General features: G+C 51.3%; 1 protein-coding gene across 1 annotated transcript in view; it reads right to left on the bottom strand.

Moving 5' to 3' along the window:
- The window catches only part of OTOA (otoancorin), a 66,639-nt gene that overhangs the window by 31,353 nt on the left and 17,588 nt on the right, over window positions 1-17,698 (bottom strand). Inside the window, exons 10-17 of the mRNA XM_062180051.1 lie at window positions 16,648-16,787; window positions 13,523-13,646; window positions 10,286-10,501; window positions 7,323-7,490; window positions 6,134-6,274; window positions 4,971-5,029; window positions 4,691-4,808; window positions 2,613-2,686 (exon numbers count right to left, since the gene is read on the bottom strand). Coding sequence (XP_062036035.1) covers window positions 2,613-2,686; window positions 4,691-4,808; window positions 4,971-5,029; window positions 6,134-6,274; window positions 7,323-7,490; window positions 10,286-10,501; window positions 13,523-13,646; window positions 16,648-16,787 — 1,040 coding nt within the window. The remainder of the gene's footprint in view (window positions 1-2,612; window positions 2,687-4,690; window positions 4,809-4,970; window positions 5,030-6,133; window positions 6,275-7,322; window positions 7,491-10,285; window positions 10,502-13,522; window positions 13,647-16,647; window positions 16,788-17,698) is intronic.

The following is a 17,698-nucleotide window of genomic DNA, read 5'->3' as shown; positions in this document are numbered from 1 at the left end:
TCTCTCTCTCTCTCTCTCTCTCTCTTCTTTGCTCTCTGTCACCCTTCCTTTTGAAATAAAATAAACAAACTTTTAAAATAAAAGAGAATGGGGCAGTCAGAGTAGCCCCTTCTAAGGCAGTACCTATGCTGGTAGGAAGCAGGAGCCAGCCACACCCAGATCTGGGTTACTAGAATCCCCTTCCCCTGTCCTCCTTCTTCCACTCGGGCCCCTGCCTTCTGTTCCCTTTCTTTATGGAACACGCATCTAATGGCTGTACCCAGCATACGAGTGAAACACCTCCGGCCATTGCTCAAAGCCCTGCACGACCTGACATCTGTCTTCTCTCTGCACCTGCTCTGCAAACACATGCCCCGTGCTTCCCAGAAGGCTTTGCTTTCCTCTCCCACTGCTGGGGCAGACAGCCCTGTGTGCCCCTGCCTAGAGCGCCTGTCTTAAGCTCTCTATGCCCCCCAGCTCATTCTTCAAGCTTTAGTGCAGATCCCAGCTCTCCAGGCTGAAGGCAGTACCGCCTCCTCTGGGTCCATTCCCATGGTAACAGCATCTGGTTTTTGGCTTTGCTCTGAGCCCTGTGATTTGGGGTACAGCTGATTTCAATCCCAGCTCCAGGGATGCGTTGCAGATCTCAGCCAGTCAAAGCTTCCCATCCTCCCAGTTCCATTGATTGGTTCAAAGAGAGCAAACTGGCCCAGGTTAGACCAATGAGAGTCAAACCCAAGACTTTCATTGAAAATGATGGGAAGAGCAAGTCTGTTGCTTCTCCCTAAATATGAAGCAGGGAAAATGTAAGCTTGGGGCTGCCAGGGGCCACCACAGAGAAAGAACGTGCCTGGCAGCGAGGCCAGCAGAGGGGAGCTGGGCCATGAGATGGATGACATCTTTTGAACCCTAGATCCAGCCATGCCTGAAGTCCCTCCCTCTACTTTCCAGTTACCCCAAGGAAAAATTTTCTTTGATGCCTAAGCCAGTCTGAGCTCAGGCTCTGTCACTTTCAACCAACTTCAAGGGCTGGTGCTGTGGCGCAGTGGGTTAACACCCTGGCCTGCAGTGCTGGCATCCCATATGGGCGCCGGTTTGAGACCCGGTTGCTCCTCTTCCGATCCAGCTCTCTGCTGTGTCCTGGGAAAGCAGTGGAAGATGGCCCAAGTCCTTGGGCCCCTGTACCTGCGTGGGAGACCCGGAGGAAGCTCCTGGCTCCTGGCTTCAGATTGGTGCAGCTCTGGCCATTGCGGCCATCTGAGGAGTGAACCAGCAGATGGAAGACCTTTCTCTCTCTTTCTCTCCCTCTCTCTCTCTCTCTTTGTGTGTGTGTGTGTGTGTAACTCTTTCAAGTAAAATAAATAAATCTTTTTTAAAAAAACCCAACTTGCTATTATCATCAGCATCATGCTTATCTATTTTCTCCCACGAGGTTATAAGCTTTTCAAGAGGGAAACTTTAGCTACCTCTGAGTCTAGGACATAAGAAGTTTTCAGAATGAAAATAACAATGGTAAAAGAAGGAAGAGGGAAATCAAGGAGAGGCGCAGTGGCCAGGCTGTGTCTGAAAGCAGGGCTGCCCCACGTTCACCAGGAGGAAGCCCCACAGCCCGCATCAGACCTGACCCCCCGGAGCCTGGGCACAGCAGCTTCCAGGTCAGCCCAGATGGGACCTGCCTCACTGGCGCTGATTCCGGCTGTGGTAGCTTTGGCTTTGATTTTGAAATAAGAAAAGCAAGATGGGCTGGAATACTTCTGTGGGGCTCAGAACTCAAACCCTGGTTCTCAAGGTCGGATCTGCCTAAGGCACTCCAGTTTGCCTCTGGCTTCTCCAGGAAACCCAGCAAGGAAAGAACCACTTTGGCTTGGGTCATTCCCACCAGTCCTACTCCTGAGCCAGAACGGGGGCCATGGGGTGGGTGTCTGATTCAGTGGTAAGACGCCTGCTTGTGACGCCTGCATCCCACATTGAGATGCTTGTCTCTGGTCCCTGTTCCAGCTTCCTGCCGATGTGCACCCTGGGAGGCAGCAGGTGGCAGCTCAAGGACTTGGGTCCCTGCCCCCACACAGGAGGCCTGGATTGAGTTTCAGGGTCCCAGCTGCTTCAGCCTGGTTCAGCCCCTCGCTAATGTGGGCATTTGAGGTCTGAACCAGAGGATGGGAGATTCCTCTGTGTGTGTGTGTGTGTGTGTGTTGGCCTGCCTTTAAGATAAAATAAAAAGGCAGGAATGATGGGCATTGTGGTGCAAGTTAAGCCACCACTTGGTGATCCCCGGATTCCACAGTGGACTGCCAGTTCAAGCCTCAGCTGCTCCTCTTCCAATCCAGCTCCCTGCTAATATTCCTGGGAAGATACAGCTGATGAGTCCCCTGCCACCCCTATGGAAGACCCAGGTGGAGTTCCTGGCTCCTGACTTCAGCCTGGCACAGCTCCGGCTGATATGGGTGTTCAGGGAGGGAACCAGTGAATGGAAGAGCGCTCTCTCTCGCTCGCTCTATCCCTCTCTCTCTCTCTCTCTCTGCCTCCCCCAACCCCACCACCCTGTCACTCTACCTTTCTCTACCTTTCAAATAAATAAATCTTGATAAATAAATGAATAAAGATGAAAAGACAGGGGGCCAGTGTTCACTTACGGCAGTGCAACCAAGAGGAAAGGTGGCACAGACGACCTGGAAACTTCCCAGTATTTCCACGCCAGACAGTTAACCTGGAGGATTGGGCAGGTTCAGAAATTCAGTCCGACAATGGCAAAAGCAAGCCCACACACTATGCTAAGTGCTTTATACACGATCAGCTCTGAAATAGGGTACCCTACGGCACAGGTGCTGCTGCTGCACCCACTTTCTGGATGAGGAAACTGACATAACGACAAGATGAGCATAAACAATGAAAGCATGAGAACACTCCCCACGGTCTTGTTTTAACTGCGAGGGAGTGAGAGATCGCTTTGATGCCCCTCAGGAGGGGCCGGGTCAAGCAAATGATGGCACAGCCCTACAGTGGACTAGCAGGCAGCAATGGTGTTTTCATCAGGTAGGTCTGTGTATACGAACGGTGTATGACCTCCAGGCATTATAGAACATATGTAATACAAACTGGCGCATGCCATCCATGAGCCGAAACATAACAGTGTGTGCAGAAGGAGCTCATTTGTGTCTTCCCCATCCTACATAAACGTGATTACACTTATCGAGGTCAAGGGCAAACCGTGCCCTCCAGTGCTCTCTGGAACAGGCTGCTGGACCCAAGCACTCCCAATGCTGCAGACCAGATAACCCTGGGTGTTGAGCAGCACCCCTGGCCCCCACTCTCTGGTTGCCAATAGCAACCCCCTCCCCAATTGTGACAACCAAAAGGTACGGCCAAAAGTCCCCGAGGAGGCAAAACAGTGCCCTGGGCACAGCCTCTGCTCTAGGGGAAATTTCATTTTCACTGTATTTTTTTTTTTTCAGTAATAATGATTTGTTTCCCATTAAAAAAAAAAAAAGCACAAATAATACAGGCAAATTTTCTAAGGAACTGGCATTTGAAGGTTCTGAGAGTGGGAGTCTAGGGAAGCCCCTTTGTGGGGTAATTCTTCCCACTCGGACATGTAGATCTTCCTCAAAGTGGGTCTGACCTCCATCCATTTGCTCAGTGATTGGCTTTCCTGCCTAGGCAAGCTTTGACTACAGTTCTAAGGTTCTCACCAGGGAACTAGTTAGAAACATAAGTTCCTGGGCCTGATTTCATGGCTGCCCTACTTCTGATCTAGCTCCTGGCTAATGAGCCTGGGAAGGCAGCAGAAGATGGCCCCACCCATGTGGGAGACCTGGGTGGAGTTCCTGGTTCCTGGAGTCTTCAGCCTGGTCCAGACCTCAATGCCATGGCCATCTCTCTGTGTTTCAATAGGGCCTTCCAGGTAGCACAGACGCAGGCTCACGCGTGGGAGCCACTGATGGGGTAAACAATCCCTTTATCAAGCCTTTGCCAATTCCTCTAATGACCTCAAAAGGATTACCACTTCCGCTACTGCTTCCAGGCTCTCAGGAAGAGAATTCCCTGTTTATAGAAGAAACCACCCTGTACCAAAAAGGCAAGAAATAACAAATGCTGGCCTGGAAACTTGTGTTTTGAGTCTGAAACCCAAGGCCAAGGTAGAGGAGATGCTTTGCATCCGCTTGATGCTCACCCTGCCAGGTCCCTCGGCAGCCGACAGCTCACGTGCAAAGCCCACTGTCCCCAGATCTGTCCCCAGCGCCTGCTGTTACTAACTCAACTCCTGAGAAAGCTCACTTTCTGCCTCCGGTCTCCCCAAATTGTGAGTGAGCCTCCACAATGGTTTGGAAAGTGAGGTTTTCAAAGAAGAAGAAAATGCTTGCTGAGTGTTGTCCCTGGGCACGGCTACCCCTGGAGAGGACGGACTGTTCCGTGGCAGGGGTTGCCCGCAGTCCCAGGAGAAGGCAGTTATGAACAAATGCACCCTGAGCTTCAAGTCTGACTACCGAACGATCGATCTGTTAAAAACTTCAGCGGCAGAGATGTGAGTGTTTGGAGCTTTACACAAAGAAACTGGAGAGAACCTGGCTCAATATTTGGCCTCCAGTCCTCACCTGCTTCTGAATAATTCTGGCATAAATAGTTTTTTAGCTGCCACACTCCGTCCAGGCCCAGAGCCTGGGCGTAGGGAGAGAGAATGAGAACGAGAGGCGGGGAAATGTTTCAGTGGTACCTGATGCGGCGAGAGCAGGGACAGGTTGTTCTCGAAATACTGGAAATGGGCCAGGAAGGAGTCGGTGCTCATGGCATCAATGTGTGAGCAAGTCACGCCTTTGACCAGCTGCCCAGCGCTAGGAAATAAAACAGGGAGCAGGGAGAAGGGAGTGGGGAGAGGGAGGGACCAAGAAAAGGAAGATTCGCTCTGGCTCCAGGTGTTGGTGTTGGATGCTCCCACCTGGGAAATTAGGCTCCAAAGGGCTCTTCCACCCATAGGTGGAGCTGCTTCCTCCTACCTTAGGAGTTCCTCCGGGCTCCTGGTTGTCTCTGACAGCTGCTCATAGAGGAACAAGGCCTGGAAGGAAGAGAGCCACAGACAGCATTGATGGAGCACTCGTCGGACTGTGGGGAAGTTGCTGGATGATCCCATGGTACAGATGGAGAAAGCGAGGTTTAACAGGCTGTGTTAGTTGGCCAGGGCCATCAGTTGCTAAATGGCAGAGCCAGCAGAGTGACACCCGGGACTCCGGATTCTCACCACGTGATTCCCCTTGCTGTGAGGAGTGAATGAGGAGCAAAGGCATGGACCTTTACTCTCTGAGATTTAAAATGAAGCCACCGGGGGCTGGTGCTAGGCTGCAGTGAGTTAACGCCCTGGCCTGAAGCGCCAGCATCCCATATGGGCGCCGGCTCTAGTCCCGGCTGCTCCTCTTCCGATCCAGCTCTCTGCTATGGCCTGGGAAAGCAGTAGAAGATGGGCCCCTGCATCTGCGTAGGAGACCCGGATGAAGCTCCTGGCTCCTGGCTTCGGATCGGCACAGCTCCGGCCATTGTGGTCAATTGGGGAGTGAACCAGCGGATGGAAGACCAATCTCTCTCTCTGCCTCTCCTTCTCTCTCTGTGTAACTCTGACTTTCAAATAAATAAGTAAATATTTAAAAAATAAAATGAAGCCTCTAGGGTCGGCATCTAGCCTTGTGGGTAACACACCAGTTAAGAAACCTACACCCCGCATTGGAGTCCATGGGTTCACTGGAGTACCTGGTTCTGGCTCCTGACTGCACACCGGATGCCAGCATCATGGGAGGCAGCTGTTCCTGCTATGCCATGGTGCCGGCCTCACTGTATTTCTGTTTTAACTTGATTTTTCCACACCCTTCTTGCAGTGCCCCCATTGTTTCTAGTGCACGGCCCACACAGTACATGGCACAAACCACTGCGCCTCCTTAAGGACTTGTCCCCATTGTGTCCCCAAGAAAACTGAGGCCAGGTAGAGGGAAGTGGTCTCTCTACAGCTGATGGATACCTGGGAGGCAGAATTCGAGCTCAGCTGTCCCGCCTCCTGGGTCTACTCACACAGAAATAAAAAACAAACCTCTGGCCAAATTGGCCTAAAAGCAGACGATTCCCATAAAACAAACAGAAACACAAGGCCAGTCTGTGGGCAGCGAGGTCAGACCTGGCTCCTCCGAAGCTGCTTTTCCTTTAGCATTGTAGTGCTGAGTCCAGGCTCGCTCTGTAAATGGAAGAGCGACACTTCCGTGAAGAAATCCCTGTGTAGCTCCATGATGCCCGGGGCAGGGTCTCCTGCTCCCATCGCCTGCAGAAGCGAGCAGAAACATGATTAACCACCCTGCAAAAGGTGCGTTGAGGTCTGGGTAAAGGCAGGAGACTGCCTCAAGGACAACCAGATCCATCGGACCCGCTGAGTTCCCCCGTATGAAGGAGGGGACTATGATCGTGCCCATTTTACAGATAGGGAAACTATCTGATTGGAAGTGAGACTCAAATGCAAGTCTGCCTTAGTCTGAACCCCACACTCTGTTTCAACCGTCTGTGCTGCTGCTGTCTGCAAGGCGGCAGTGCCTTAAGCCAGACCCCTTGGGTTTGGCTTCTTAACAGATTTTGCAGTTGCATACCCAGTTCTGATGGAGTAGTGTGAGTAAGATGCCCCACAGACCCGCCGCGGAGTGAGAAGGGAACGGGCCTTTGGCAGCACTCTGAGAACTTCGGGGCTCATTTTGGGATTTGGAAAGCAAACTTTTCAAACGTTATTAGATCGAGAAACCTGATTTAGGAAACCTGATTGGGGCACAAGGTTAAAACACCCCCTGGGATGTTTGCATTTCAGATTGGAGCACCTGGGTTCAAGTTCTGCCTCCACTTCCAATTCCAGCTCCCAGGGAGGCAGCCGGTGATGGCTGATGTAACTGGGTCCCTGCCACCCACGTGGGAGACTCGGATAGAGCTCCTGGCTCCTGGCCCAGCCCTGGGTGTTGTGGATATTTGGGGAGTGAGCCAGAGGATGGGAGATCTCTCTCTCTCTCTCTCTCTGCCTTTCAAATAAATAAATTTTAAAAAAGAAATCTGACTTAAAAATATGGATTTCAGTCCATCTTCCATATTAGACGGTCATGGAGCAATGGGGCTGAGGAAGAATCATGGCAGGAACAAAGGGGCTCCTTCCAGAAGGGACAAGAGGGAGAAGTGGCTTCTGGGTTCAGGAAAAAAAAACAAAAAACCGAACACGGAAGGCTGAGATGGCCGCAGCCCTGGACTAGTTACCCACATCCACAGCCCACTCACAAAACCTCAAAACCGCGTCCTCCACGCACCGCGTGGCTGAGGCCCGACCATCTTCCTCTCACCTTCCTGAGGACACTCTGCTGCTGGGCAGGTGACAGGCCGGACAGGTGGTGGGAGACGGCGCTTCGCAGCAGCTGCCAGAGGTCCCCGGGGTCCATGCCGTGGAGAGCCTGGGCACCGACCCCTGCCAGCAGCGTGCCCATCTGGTGGACAGTGGAGAAGGACAGCACCTGGGAGAGGATCAGCCGCGGGCGTGAGGCCCTGCTCTGCCCTGCCGCCTCCCCGTCACTCACGCCCATCTGCAGGCCGGTGCCCCGGTGACACAGACGGGCAACACCTGGGGGCGCGATGGTGCCCAAGACAGGTGGTGCCCGCCCAGGCCTGCCTGCCTTCCTTCAGGAAAGAGTTAAAGATGCAACGCGAGTCACACAGGGAGTGCCTTGCTGGTGGGATTACCGTGCTGTCTTAACCCACCCTGAAAATATCAGAAAGTTGTCGGGACAAGTGTTCGGTCTAGAGGTTAAGGCACCCGTACCCCTGTGTGAGTGCCTGGGCTCAATAACTGGCTCCACTCGCAATTCCAGCTTCCTGCTTGTGACACCCTGGGCGGCAGCAAGTGACAGCTCAAGAAGGTGGGCCCTGCCACCCACGTGGGAGACCTGGATTGAGCTCCAGGCCCTTGGCTTCAGCCTGAGCCAACTCCAACCATTGTGGGCATTTGGGGAGTGGACCAGTACATAGGAAATCTCTCTTTCTCCCTTCCAACTAAATATAATTTTCTTAAGATTTATTTATGTGAAAGACAGTTACAGAGAGAGGTAGAGGCAAAGAGAGGTCTGCTTGTTCACTCCCCAAATGGCCACAACAGCCAGAGCTGAGCAGATCGGAAGCCAGGAGCCAGCAGCTTCTTCTGGGTCTCCCATGTGGGCGCAGGGACCCAAGGGCTTGGGCCATCCTCAGCTGCTTTCCCGGGCACATTAGCAGGGAGCTGGATTGGAAGTGGAGCAGCCCATAAGGGATGCCGGCGCTGCAGGCCGGAGCTTTAATCCACTGCACAACAGCACCTGCCTCAAGTTGTTTTTTTTTCCCCAAGGTAGTGATCCTTGAGTCACAGAGAAGCAATGGGCTTGTCTGTGTTTCATTTGAGCTAGAACCAATATTTAAAATTCGTTTTTAGTTGTTAAATTGAATTTTTGTATGGCAAGAACTCCCATTTAAAAAAAAAAAATCCAGGTTTAAGTTTCTGTTGTGTTTTGTTTTTAATCTGAGCATCCAGCAGCCCAGGGCCCGCATTCCCACCTGGTACAAAGTGGCAGGAACTGAGCGGCACGCACTGCTCGAGGTGGGTCCTGGCTCTGCTTTCCCAGGCCCTGTGCCCTCACAGTGCCTCAAGGCCACCACCTCTGTCATTTACATCACTGACAAGTGTCTGACACAGCAGCACCCCAGGCTCATCCTTCTCCAAGTAGATGCTTTGAGCTGCAACAAATGTTCCGGGACACAGATCTGACCCTGGAGGATGAACACCCTGGCTCTGACTGTCCTCTCCTAACTTACACCTGCTTTTGCCCTCTGCTAGGGTAAAAACGTGCAATGGTTTCCTATCGGCAGGGACAGGGGTCTGCCATCAGACAAGCTGAGTGGTTCCCTGGGGCTTTTCTGAGCTAAGGAAGAGACTAGTCGCTTTGTTGGGGACACCGCTCCTTCAGCCCCCCCAAAATCAAATTCACAGAGAGATGTCAAGCAAGACTTGGGTAGCCCCAAACAAGGTCCATAACAAAAATAAGGTCCCCACTAGGCTACATGGGACAGGAGGAAGGGGCTAGCCATGGCCTCAAGTCAGGAAATGCGAGTGAGTGGCCCGTGGCCCTGGCACGATGATGGACAAGGTCAGCAGGGGGTACAGATGCCCTGGGCTCATCCCATCTGTGTCTCTTTTACATGGTCTGGGCGATTCTCTGACATGCTCTGTGTCTCCCATGAATGACCCAGAAATGCAGACCATGACCCTGCTGACCTCATGGGGTTGCTGGGAAGGTTAAGTGATTAACCTGGCACAGAGGGAGGGCTGAGCAAATGCCTGAGACAGTATCCGTCCCGATACTATCTCCTTGTGCACCTGTTTGCATCCTGAGAAGTGGCTGTGAGTGCGAGCTGAGACAGCAGGGCACCAAAATGCCCACACAACTCAGTCTCCGTGGTCTGAGGTCCTTTCCATCAGCCCCAACTCGGGGAAAGCCATTCTCCCAGAAATAAGGCCCACTTCCCTCCCAGGAGCAGCTAGGGTGCGGACCAGGGCCCCTGTGCTCTCCAGATGGGACCTTCTGTCCCGACAGGTCTCTCCCTATGGGTCACGGTTGGAATAAAACAGCATCACCCTGGATCCCAGGCGAAGGGATGTGCTAGCAGCCTTGGGAACAAGTAAGAAAATACTGGCCCCATGAGAGCCAACACTGACAGAGCCCACACTCCATTGTGCCGCCTGCCCGGCCAACGTGTATACAATCTTTGCAGCAACGCTGTTGGATAGGTGCTGTTGTCGTCCCCATTTCACAGATAGGCAGACTGAGGCAAAGTGAAGTTGAGCACAGCTAGTAAATAGCACAGCGGGGAGAGGAATTCAGGCAGTCTTCCCCAGGCTCACCTGCTGTGTGTGTAGCATTGGCTTTTACAGGCTGAACCTTTGTAGCCCGGAACCCCAGTGAGATGGTATTGAGAGGTGGGGCCTGTGGGAGGTGACGGGTTGGAGGAGGCTGTGAGAAAATTAGGATTAGGTAGGGTCCTGATTCAACAGATGGGGTGAGTGGCCCCAGGGAGCTGGCTCTCACAGGGGTCGTGAGAACACACAGGAGAGGAACCAGAATGACACCTGCCTCGCGTGCAACTTGCCTTTGGGGTTCCCAGCCTCCAGAACCGAGTGGGAAGCCCCCCGGTCCAGGGCACTGCCTCCTAGCAACTCAAGCTGCTGAGCACCCTGGGCCTCGGGTCCCAGGCCATGCCAGAAGACCCAAAGGCTTCAACTGACCTTCTCCTGGGCCAGGTATTTGGCGGACAAGATGATCGCCTGGCTCTTGGCCCAGCCTGAGACCTGACTGAGGGTGGAGATGGCGCCATGCACGGCCTCGGGGGACAGGGATTCCAGCTGCCGGTGGGTCAGGCCCACCACCGCATCCGACAAAGAGCCCAGGGTCTCGTTGAGGGTCTGGTTGTCCGTGGCAATGTCCAGAAGGTCAGCTTTGAGCTGGAAGCAGAGCAAACCGGCAGGAGCGCTGAGAGGAGGCAGGGCGCTGGCTGCCTCCGACTATACCCCCGGAAGTAGGGCTCCAGGGCAGCCTCCCCCACGCTGCCCCCCCAAAGCCCCTGGAGGAGGGAGAGGAACCCCCGCCCTGCCCCCCTCCTCTGGCTGAGAATCCACTTGGGGCTTCATTTAGATCTTAATCTGTCATCAACCGCCCCCCAAAAGCACAGCACGAGGAGACACTGCTCCCTTCTAACTCCCCGAAGCTCCCTCTCCTTTTGTGACCTTGAACTCTATATCCATATCTACGGCCGTTTTTTTTCTTTTGTGAAATATCCAGGGGCTCTTTCGATGATAATATATAATCTGTGTAAAAATAATTTTCAACAGTACAAGAAAATGAAAGTCTCTTGAAAAATCCTACCTCATAAAAATAACTATGATTAGCAATTGAGTGGGTCTGCTTCTAAGACTTCTTGTGCCTAGAGACGGTATGTAATTTCTGCAGTTGTCATGTGAATGGGAGTGCAATTTTCTGTTCTGTATTTTTCACTTAAAATGATGTCTTCTCCACGTTGGCATATTTCTGTGATTATTTTAATAATTAGGTTGTTACAATCTGCCTGCCCAGTGATAGGCAACTGCGTTTCCCAATTGCTTTCAGTAAGAAAGGTGATAAGCCTGCCTCCTGTCATGTGACCTCTGTATTAAAAAAAAAAAAAATGAGGCCGGTGCATGTTTTGTTCTAATACAGTAGTTTTATGTAGTTCTTAAAGATTATTGAATGTGATAAAACTGGGAACTAAGAGATGGCCGTAAATCCTAACTGATGAATAATTCTCTTTATTTCTTTGACTGAAGGAAAAAGATTACTGTGCATTATGAATATGCCTTGCATTAGATTGTATTACATGTTTCAGAATCAATGTTAAATTGATGAGGGAGCCTCTTTTAAAAATACATGGTGTATTAATGAGAATGTTCTGTTGTCTTTAAACTGTGAGCCTTGATCTTTTCCCAGGAGCGGCAGAATTTCTGATCTCATTACACGGTCTTCTTACCGACCCTCCACCCCGAGCCCCGTCGTGACCACCGCTGCGTCCTTCTAAGATAAGCTTAGCTCTAACACCTGAATTTGTAAGAACAACATATTCACGGGAGCACGCAATTGTTGCAGGCTATATTGAAATAGCCACTGGGGGGCAGCAGAGGGAAGCAGAAGAGCCGGCTGTAGGCCTTGGGTTCTTTAAAAACTTAGCCACTGGCCGGTTCCCCAGAGCCCAGCCTCCACCTCTGTAAGACAAAGCAGTGGGCTGCACCTGGGAGTGGGCTCTGGGCCAGCAGCTGCACCTGGGAGCTCGTCGGAAATGCATGCTCTCAGGCCCCACTCCAGATCTGTCACAGTGCCTGGCAATCTGCATTTTAACCAGTGCCCCCCACCCCCACCCCCCACTCAGTGATTCCTGTGATTCGAGAACTCCTGGGCTAGAGGAACCCCAGAGGGTTCCCTCGAATCTTGATCATGGCTGCTGCAGCTACCCCCGTGGCTTTAAAATGCATTTCTTTTCTTTATTTTTGTTTGAGCTTGTTTGGGAAAGGTGCTTCCCCTTAAAAGCAAAAATATGCATTGAGCAAGATGAGCAACTGTGATGTCAAGTGTGGTTGGGGAGTTTGTAGTTGGTGATGCATGGAGACAGTGTGGAACTGTCGATGCATTTATCAAAAATGTTCCGGCATCACCTTTTCATTAAAACAAAAAATTGAACAGGGGGTGGGCATTTGGCCTAGCAGTGAAGATGCTGGCTAAGACACCCACACCTCACATCAGAGTACTTGGGTACCACACCGGCTCTGGGTGCCAACTCCAGCTTCCTGCTATTGCAGACCCTGGGAGGCAGCAGGGTTGGCTCAGTGGTAGAGCTCCTGCCCGCCATGTGGGAGACCTGGACCGGTTCCCAGCTTCCGGCTTTGGCCCAGACAGGGGCCACTGTGAACATTTAAGGAGTGACCAGCAAATGGGCAATATCTTTTCTCTCCCTTGCTCCCTCCTTCCCTCTCAAATAAATAAATTGGTTTTTTAAAAAAGATTTATTTATTAATTAATTTATTTATTTAAAAGGCAGAGTTACAGAGAGAAGGAGAAACAGAAATTTTTCATCCACTGGTTCACTCCCCAAATGGCCACAACTGCTAGGGCTGGGCCAGGCCAAAGCCAGGAGCCTGGAACTCCACTCAGTTCTCCCACATGGGTGTAGGGACCCAAGCACTTGGGCCATCCTCTGCTGCTTTCCCAGGTGCATTAGCTCAGACCTGGATCAGAAGTGGAGCAGCTGGGACTCGAAGCAGTGTTCATATGGGGATGCCAAAATCCCACACTGTGGCTTAACCCCCTGCACCACTATACCAGCCCCATAAAAAAACATTTTTTTAACTGAAAAGGACCAAAAGAAGTGGGGGGAAAGGGGCAGAACTGGGACTTGACTAGAAGAAAGAGAGAGGTGGGAGTGGGGGGGGGCAGTGAGAGACAGTCTGCGTTTGCTACTTTGTCCAGATCCCCGGTCTGGGCACCCAGTAAATACCCCCAGTCTAGAGCTCTCCATCCTGGCTGCATTGGAATCCCCCTGAGAGCATCAGCAACGTGGAATACCCGGGCCACACCCAGACCGATGACATCCGGCTCTCTGGGGCAGGAAGCTGGCAGGGCCATTAGGGACACAGAGCCAGCTCAGCTGCCCCACGCGGCAGCCGGCTGGATATGCCAGAGCCTTGGGCTTCACCACACACCTCCCGACTCAGCATCAGAAGAGCTGCGGTGAGTTTTGATCTGTCCAGGGTTTTTTCCTGTGCTTTTATTTATTATTATTTTTTTTTCTTCCCAGGTTGCACTCGTCCCAGTATTTGAGACCCCCCTCTGCTGCGGCGGGGTTTAGGTCCTGGTTAACACCACGTGTTCCCTCTGGAAAGCCAAGCCAAGCTGTGCTCCCCCGCTTCTCTGGATCGTGAGGCCTCGCACTCCGTCCGTACCTGCTGAACGCCAGCCTGGAAGCCCCTTAGGCGACTGCACTTGATCATCTGGTGAAGGAGGACTTGGGCCATGGCAGCGTCCAGCGACTCCAGGTCATCATAGAAACAAACCAGCAGCCCCAGCCTGTGTGAGAAAATCAGGGGTGCTGGTGGGGGGCTTGGGGTGAGGGGGGACCACACCCACTTCCCAGGCCAAACCAATGGTGCCATGGTCCTAATATACCACGTACCCAGTATTACACGTTGGCCTTACCACCGCCTTACAAGACAGAGGCTCTCATTAGCCCCATTTCACAGATGGGCAAACTGAGACTCGGAGAGATCAAGTGACTTGCCCAGGGTAACTATGCCACCCCTCCTCCTGGACCATGGACCAGGCATAGGAAAGGAGGGTACACATTCCAGAAGGAGAAAAAACACAGGAGGCAGAGATGGGATTTGAACCTTGTTCTAGCTGGGAGCAATACAAGTACACCTAGTGGTTAAGAGCATGGATTCAGGCAACTGGCGTTTGAAGTCCAGTTCTATGAGATGTGTGACCTCCCGGAAACTAATTAGCGTCCCTGCAAGACTGCTGCACACAGTTGTTCTGTGAGCCTTCAATAAATGGGAGGTTTGCTTTGTTCGTCACAGCATACCCTGATGAACGTGATCAGTGAGAGAATGACGGCTGTGAAATGCAAATGGTCAGGGGTAGACGAGCTGATTCACATCATTCCTGGTGGATGCTGAGTGTCCACCTGTGAATGATGTTCTTGGAGTTAGCACGAAGACTATTGGATGCAGGATGGCTGGACCAGGAGGCTGACCACTATCAGCCAAGCTCCACCCTGTCAGAAAGGCATCGAGACGTAGACTGACATGTCCAGGGCAGGGAGAGGATTTGAAAGTGGGTCTGATGCTAAAGACAAACATCTGCTTAACGCAGAGGAAAGCACACAGGAGAAGTAAAAGCTGAGTGTTAATAAACACGTGTTCACAAGAGCCAGTGTCCATGAACGGAGGGAGAAACCGTGGTGGGACGTGCAGTGGGATGCTATTCACAGCATCAGCTTCAAACAGGTGGAGGAGGAGGAAGTCTGTCATTTGTGACGGCTCGACTGAACCAAGAGGACATTACGCTAAGTGAAATAAGCCGGGCACATAACTACCACGGGACTTCAAGGACACGTGGAAGCCAAAAACAAGGAGCTCACATAACAAGAGTAGAATGGCGGTCCCCAGAGGCCAGGCTGGAGCCACGTTTGTCACAGTTCCGTCTAGACAGGAAGAATGAGTGGAGATCCATCTCCCAACATAGTGACGACAGTAACTACTATCACATTCTTGAAAAATCGCTACTATGAGACTGGATTTTATCTGTTCTCACCACAAAAAGAAATGATAAGTGAGATCATGCATTTGGGAACCAGCCTGATTTAGCCATTCCATGATGAAAACATCCATGGATACGTACGATTGTTATTTTTAATTAAAAATGAATTATAAAAGAAAAGGACAGTTCCTGAGCACTTCCTGTGTGCTGGGTGTGCTAACTCCACCTCCATGAGGCAGGCAGGTTCTTACCTCCCATTTTACAGATGGAAAAAAAGAGGCTCAGAGAGGAGATGTGACATAGCCAAGGTCCCACACGTTGTAAGCAGCAGAGCCAGGATTAAACTCCAAAAGGCTCACCCTGTAGAAAACCAGGGGCCACGCTCAGGGAAGAAAACCACTAGGGGCCGGCGCTGTGGCTTAACAGGCTAATCCTCCACCTTGCGGCACCAGCACACCAGGTTCTAGTCCTGGTCGGGGTGCCGGATTCTGTCCCGGTTGCCCCTCTTCCAGGCCAGCTCTCTGCTATGGCCCAGGAAGGCAGTGGAGGATGGCCCAAGTGCTTGGGCCCTGCACCCGCATGGTAGACCAGAAGAAGCACCTGGCTCCTGGCCTCGGATCAGCACGGTGCACCAGCCGCAGCATCCATTGGAGGGTGAACCAACAGCAAAAAGGAAGACCTTTCTCTCTGTCTCTCTCTCTTACTATCCACTCTGCCTGTCAAAAAAAAGAAAAAGAAAAGAAAAGAAAACCACTAGGAATAGGGGAAGGAGGTGTGGTCACTTTCTGTGAGTGCACTCCCTCAAGGTTTGAAAATACTCAGAGCGCGATGGTGATGCCAGCAGGAACAGTGTGAGATGGGAGAGAAGATGGCTGAACAGTGCTCCCCTCCCACACTGTGCATGCCCTTCCTCTGCCATTTAAATCCTGCCTGACACCCCCAAGATGTAACAGTGTACTTCAAAAAGTTTGTGGAGGAGCCAGTGCTGTGGTGTAGTGGGTAAAGCCACCGCCTGCGGTGCCAGCATCTCATATTGGCGCTGGTTTGAGTCCTGCCTGCTCCGCTTCCTATCCAGCTCTCTGCTATGGCAGATCCAGCCCCCTGCTAATGTGCCTGGGAAAGCAGTGGAAGATGATCCAAGTCTTTCGGCTCCTGCCCCTACATGGGAGACCCAGAAGAAGCTCCTGGCTCCTGGCTTGGGATCGGCTCAGCTTGGGCCATCATGGCCATCTGGGGAGTGAACCAGCAAATGGAAGACCTCTCTCTCTCTCTCTTTACCTCTGCCTCTCTGTAACTCTACCTTTCAAACAAATAAATAAATAAATCTTTGTTTTAAAATGTTTGTGGAAAATGGAATGAAAAGATAAGTTTCTTCTGATGCAAAAAATAATAATAATAATAATTGAAGCCCATACATATTAGGGCACTTCCAAAAAGCCCGTGGAAAATGCACATTATGAAACCACTAAGTACAGATTTCTTTTTTTTTTTTTTTTTTTTTTTTTTTTTTTTTTTTGCACAGAAAAAGCACTTGCCAACACTTGTCTCAATCAAATGGAAATGACTCTTTCACCTTGGAAGAGACCCAATCCTGAGGATTTAAAATGCTGCATGCTGGGAGCTGGAATTAGCATCTGTTACGGTTCTGTACCAGGGGATGCCCCCTTTCAAGACCCCTGCAAATGGTGATGTGGGTTTGTTCACAGAAGGAGCCCAGCCACCTCCCTTCCCTCCCAAGGTCTTTTGCACGTCAGAGGAAGCTGGTGCTATGATCGCTTCTTGGGAGTGTCCCAGAGCCCACACCCCTTGCCTGTGGATGGTAGAGGTATTCCTCATGTCAAAGCTGGAGGAGCCGATCCTTCCCAGAAACGCTTGGGCCAGCTGGGGTGTGATGTCATAGACTGTGTCCAGCTGCTTCGTGGCGTTGTCATAGCTGATAAACAGCCCGATCTGGTGGGGAAGAGGCAGAAGTGGCCCGGTGTGGCCCCATCATGGTGGTCTGTGCTGCGGCCCACCCCCCACAATGGGATGTGCCTCCAACTGTCATTGTCACTGTCTCTTGGTGGTCTTCAACCAGATGGCTGTTTAGCCAAGTATTGCTTTTTTAACACTCCCCAAGTTGAGCTCCTTGGAATCTAATCTATGCACATTTCTTTCCAGACTTGTTGGACTGAGGTCAGAGAATGTGGTGCACGAATTTTCTGCTTTGAGCAATCAGAATTATTTTTGAAGAGATGAGTGAGTTTATGTACGGCCATCAGGCATGAGAAGAATGTATGCTCTCTGGAAGACACAAAGCCTGGCATTTACGTTCAACTTTATTATCTATGCTAACCAGTTTCTCTGTATTCTTAGCCCCTTTTTGCCCGCATGCCCAAAAGTGTCACATTGACATCTTCTGTGAGGCCTGGACCCATCTGCCCTTGTATTTCTAACAGACTTTGCATTCTGTTATTTCGATGCACTATTGAACATTGTGCTTTCAGGAGCTCATAAAGTCATCTCTCTTTTGTAGGTTGTATCCTTTTCCACACAAAGTTCCCTCTTGGTATTGGCACCCTGTGGCTTCCCCTCTCTTCTCTACATTGTTAGATGATGAAAAATTGCAAACGGGTGCTTGATCTTAGAAATTCCCCCCAGGGACCCAGCATGCTCCACTTCTAACCTCACTCAACACTGGCAGAGTAAATGAGAGGGTTAATCCCAGGACAGAGGGTTAGAAACATTGGAAGATGTTTGAAATGCTCCCAGCTTCCTGGGTAAAATAAAAGAGCTAGTTCTGCCTCTTAGTTTTATACTAACCAGAACTTGGTGGGTCGACTAGTCCTTGAAAGAGGCAATCGTCTGAGACAAACACCTTT

The sequence above is a fragment of the Lepus europaeus genome, chromosome 21 (genome assembly GCF_033115175.1).
Source record: "Lepus europaeus isolate LE1 chromosome 21, mLepTim1.pri, whole genome shotgun sequence".
NCBI classification, from domain to species: Eukaryota; Metazoa; Chordata; class Mammalia; order Lagomorpha; family Leporidae; genus Lepus; species Lepus europaeus.
This window is presented reverse-complemented; position numbering and strand designations above follow the sequence as displayed.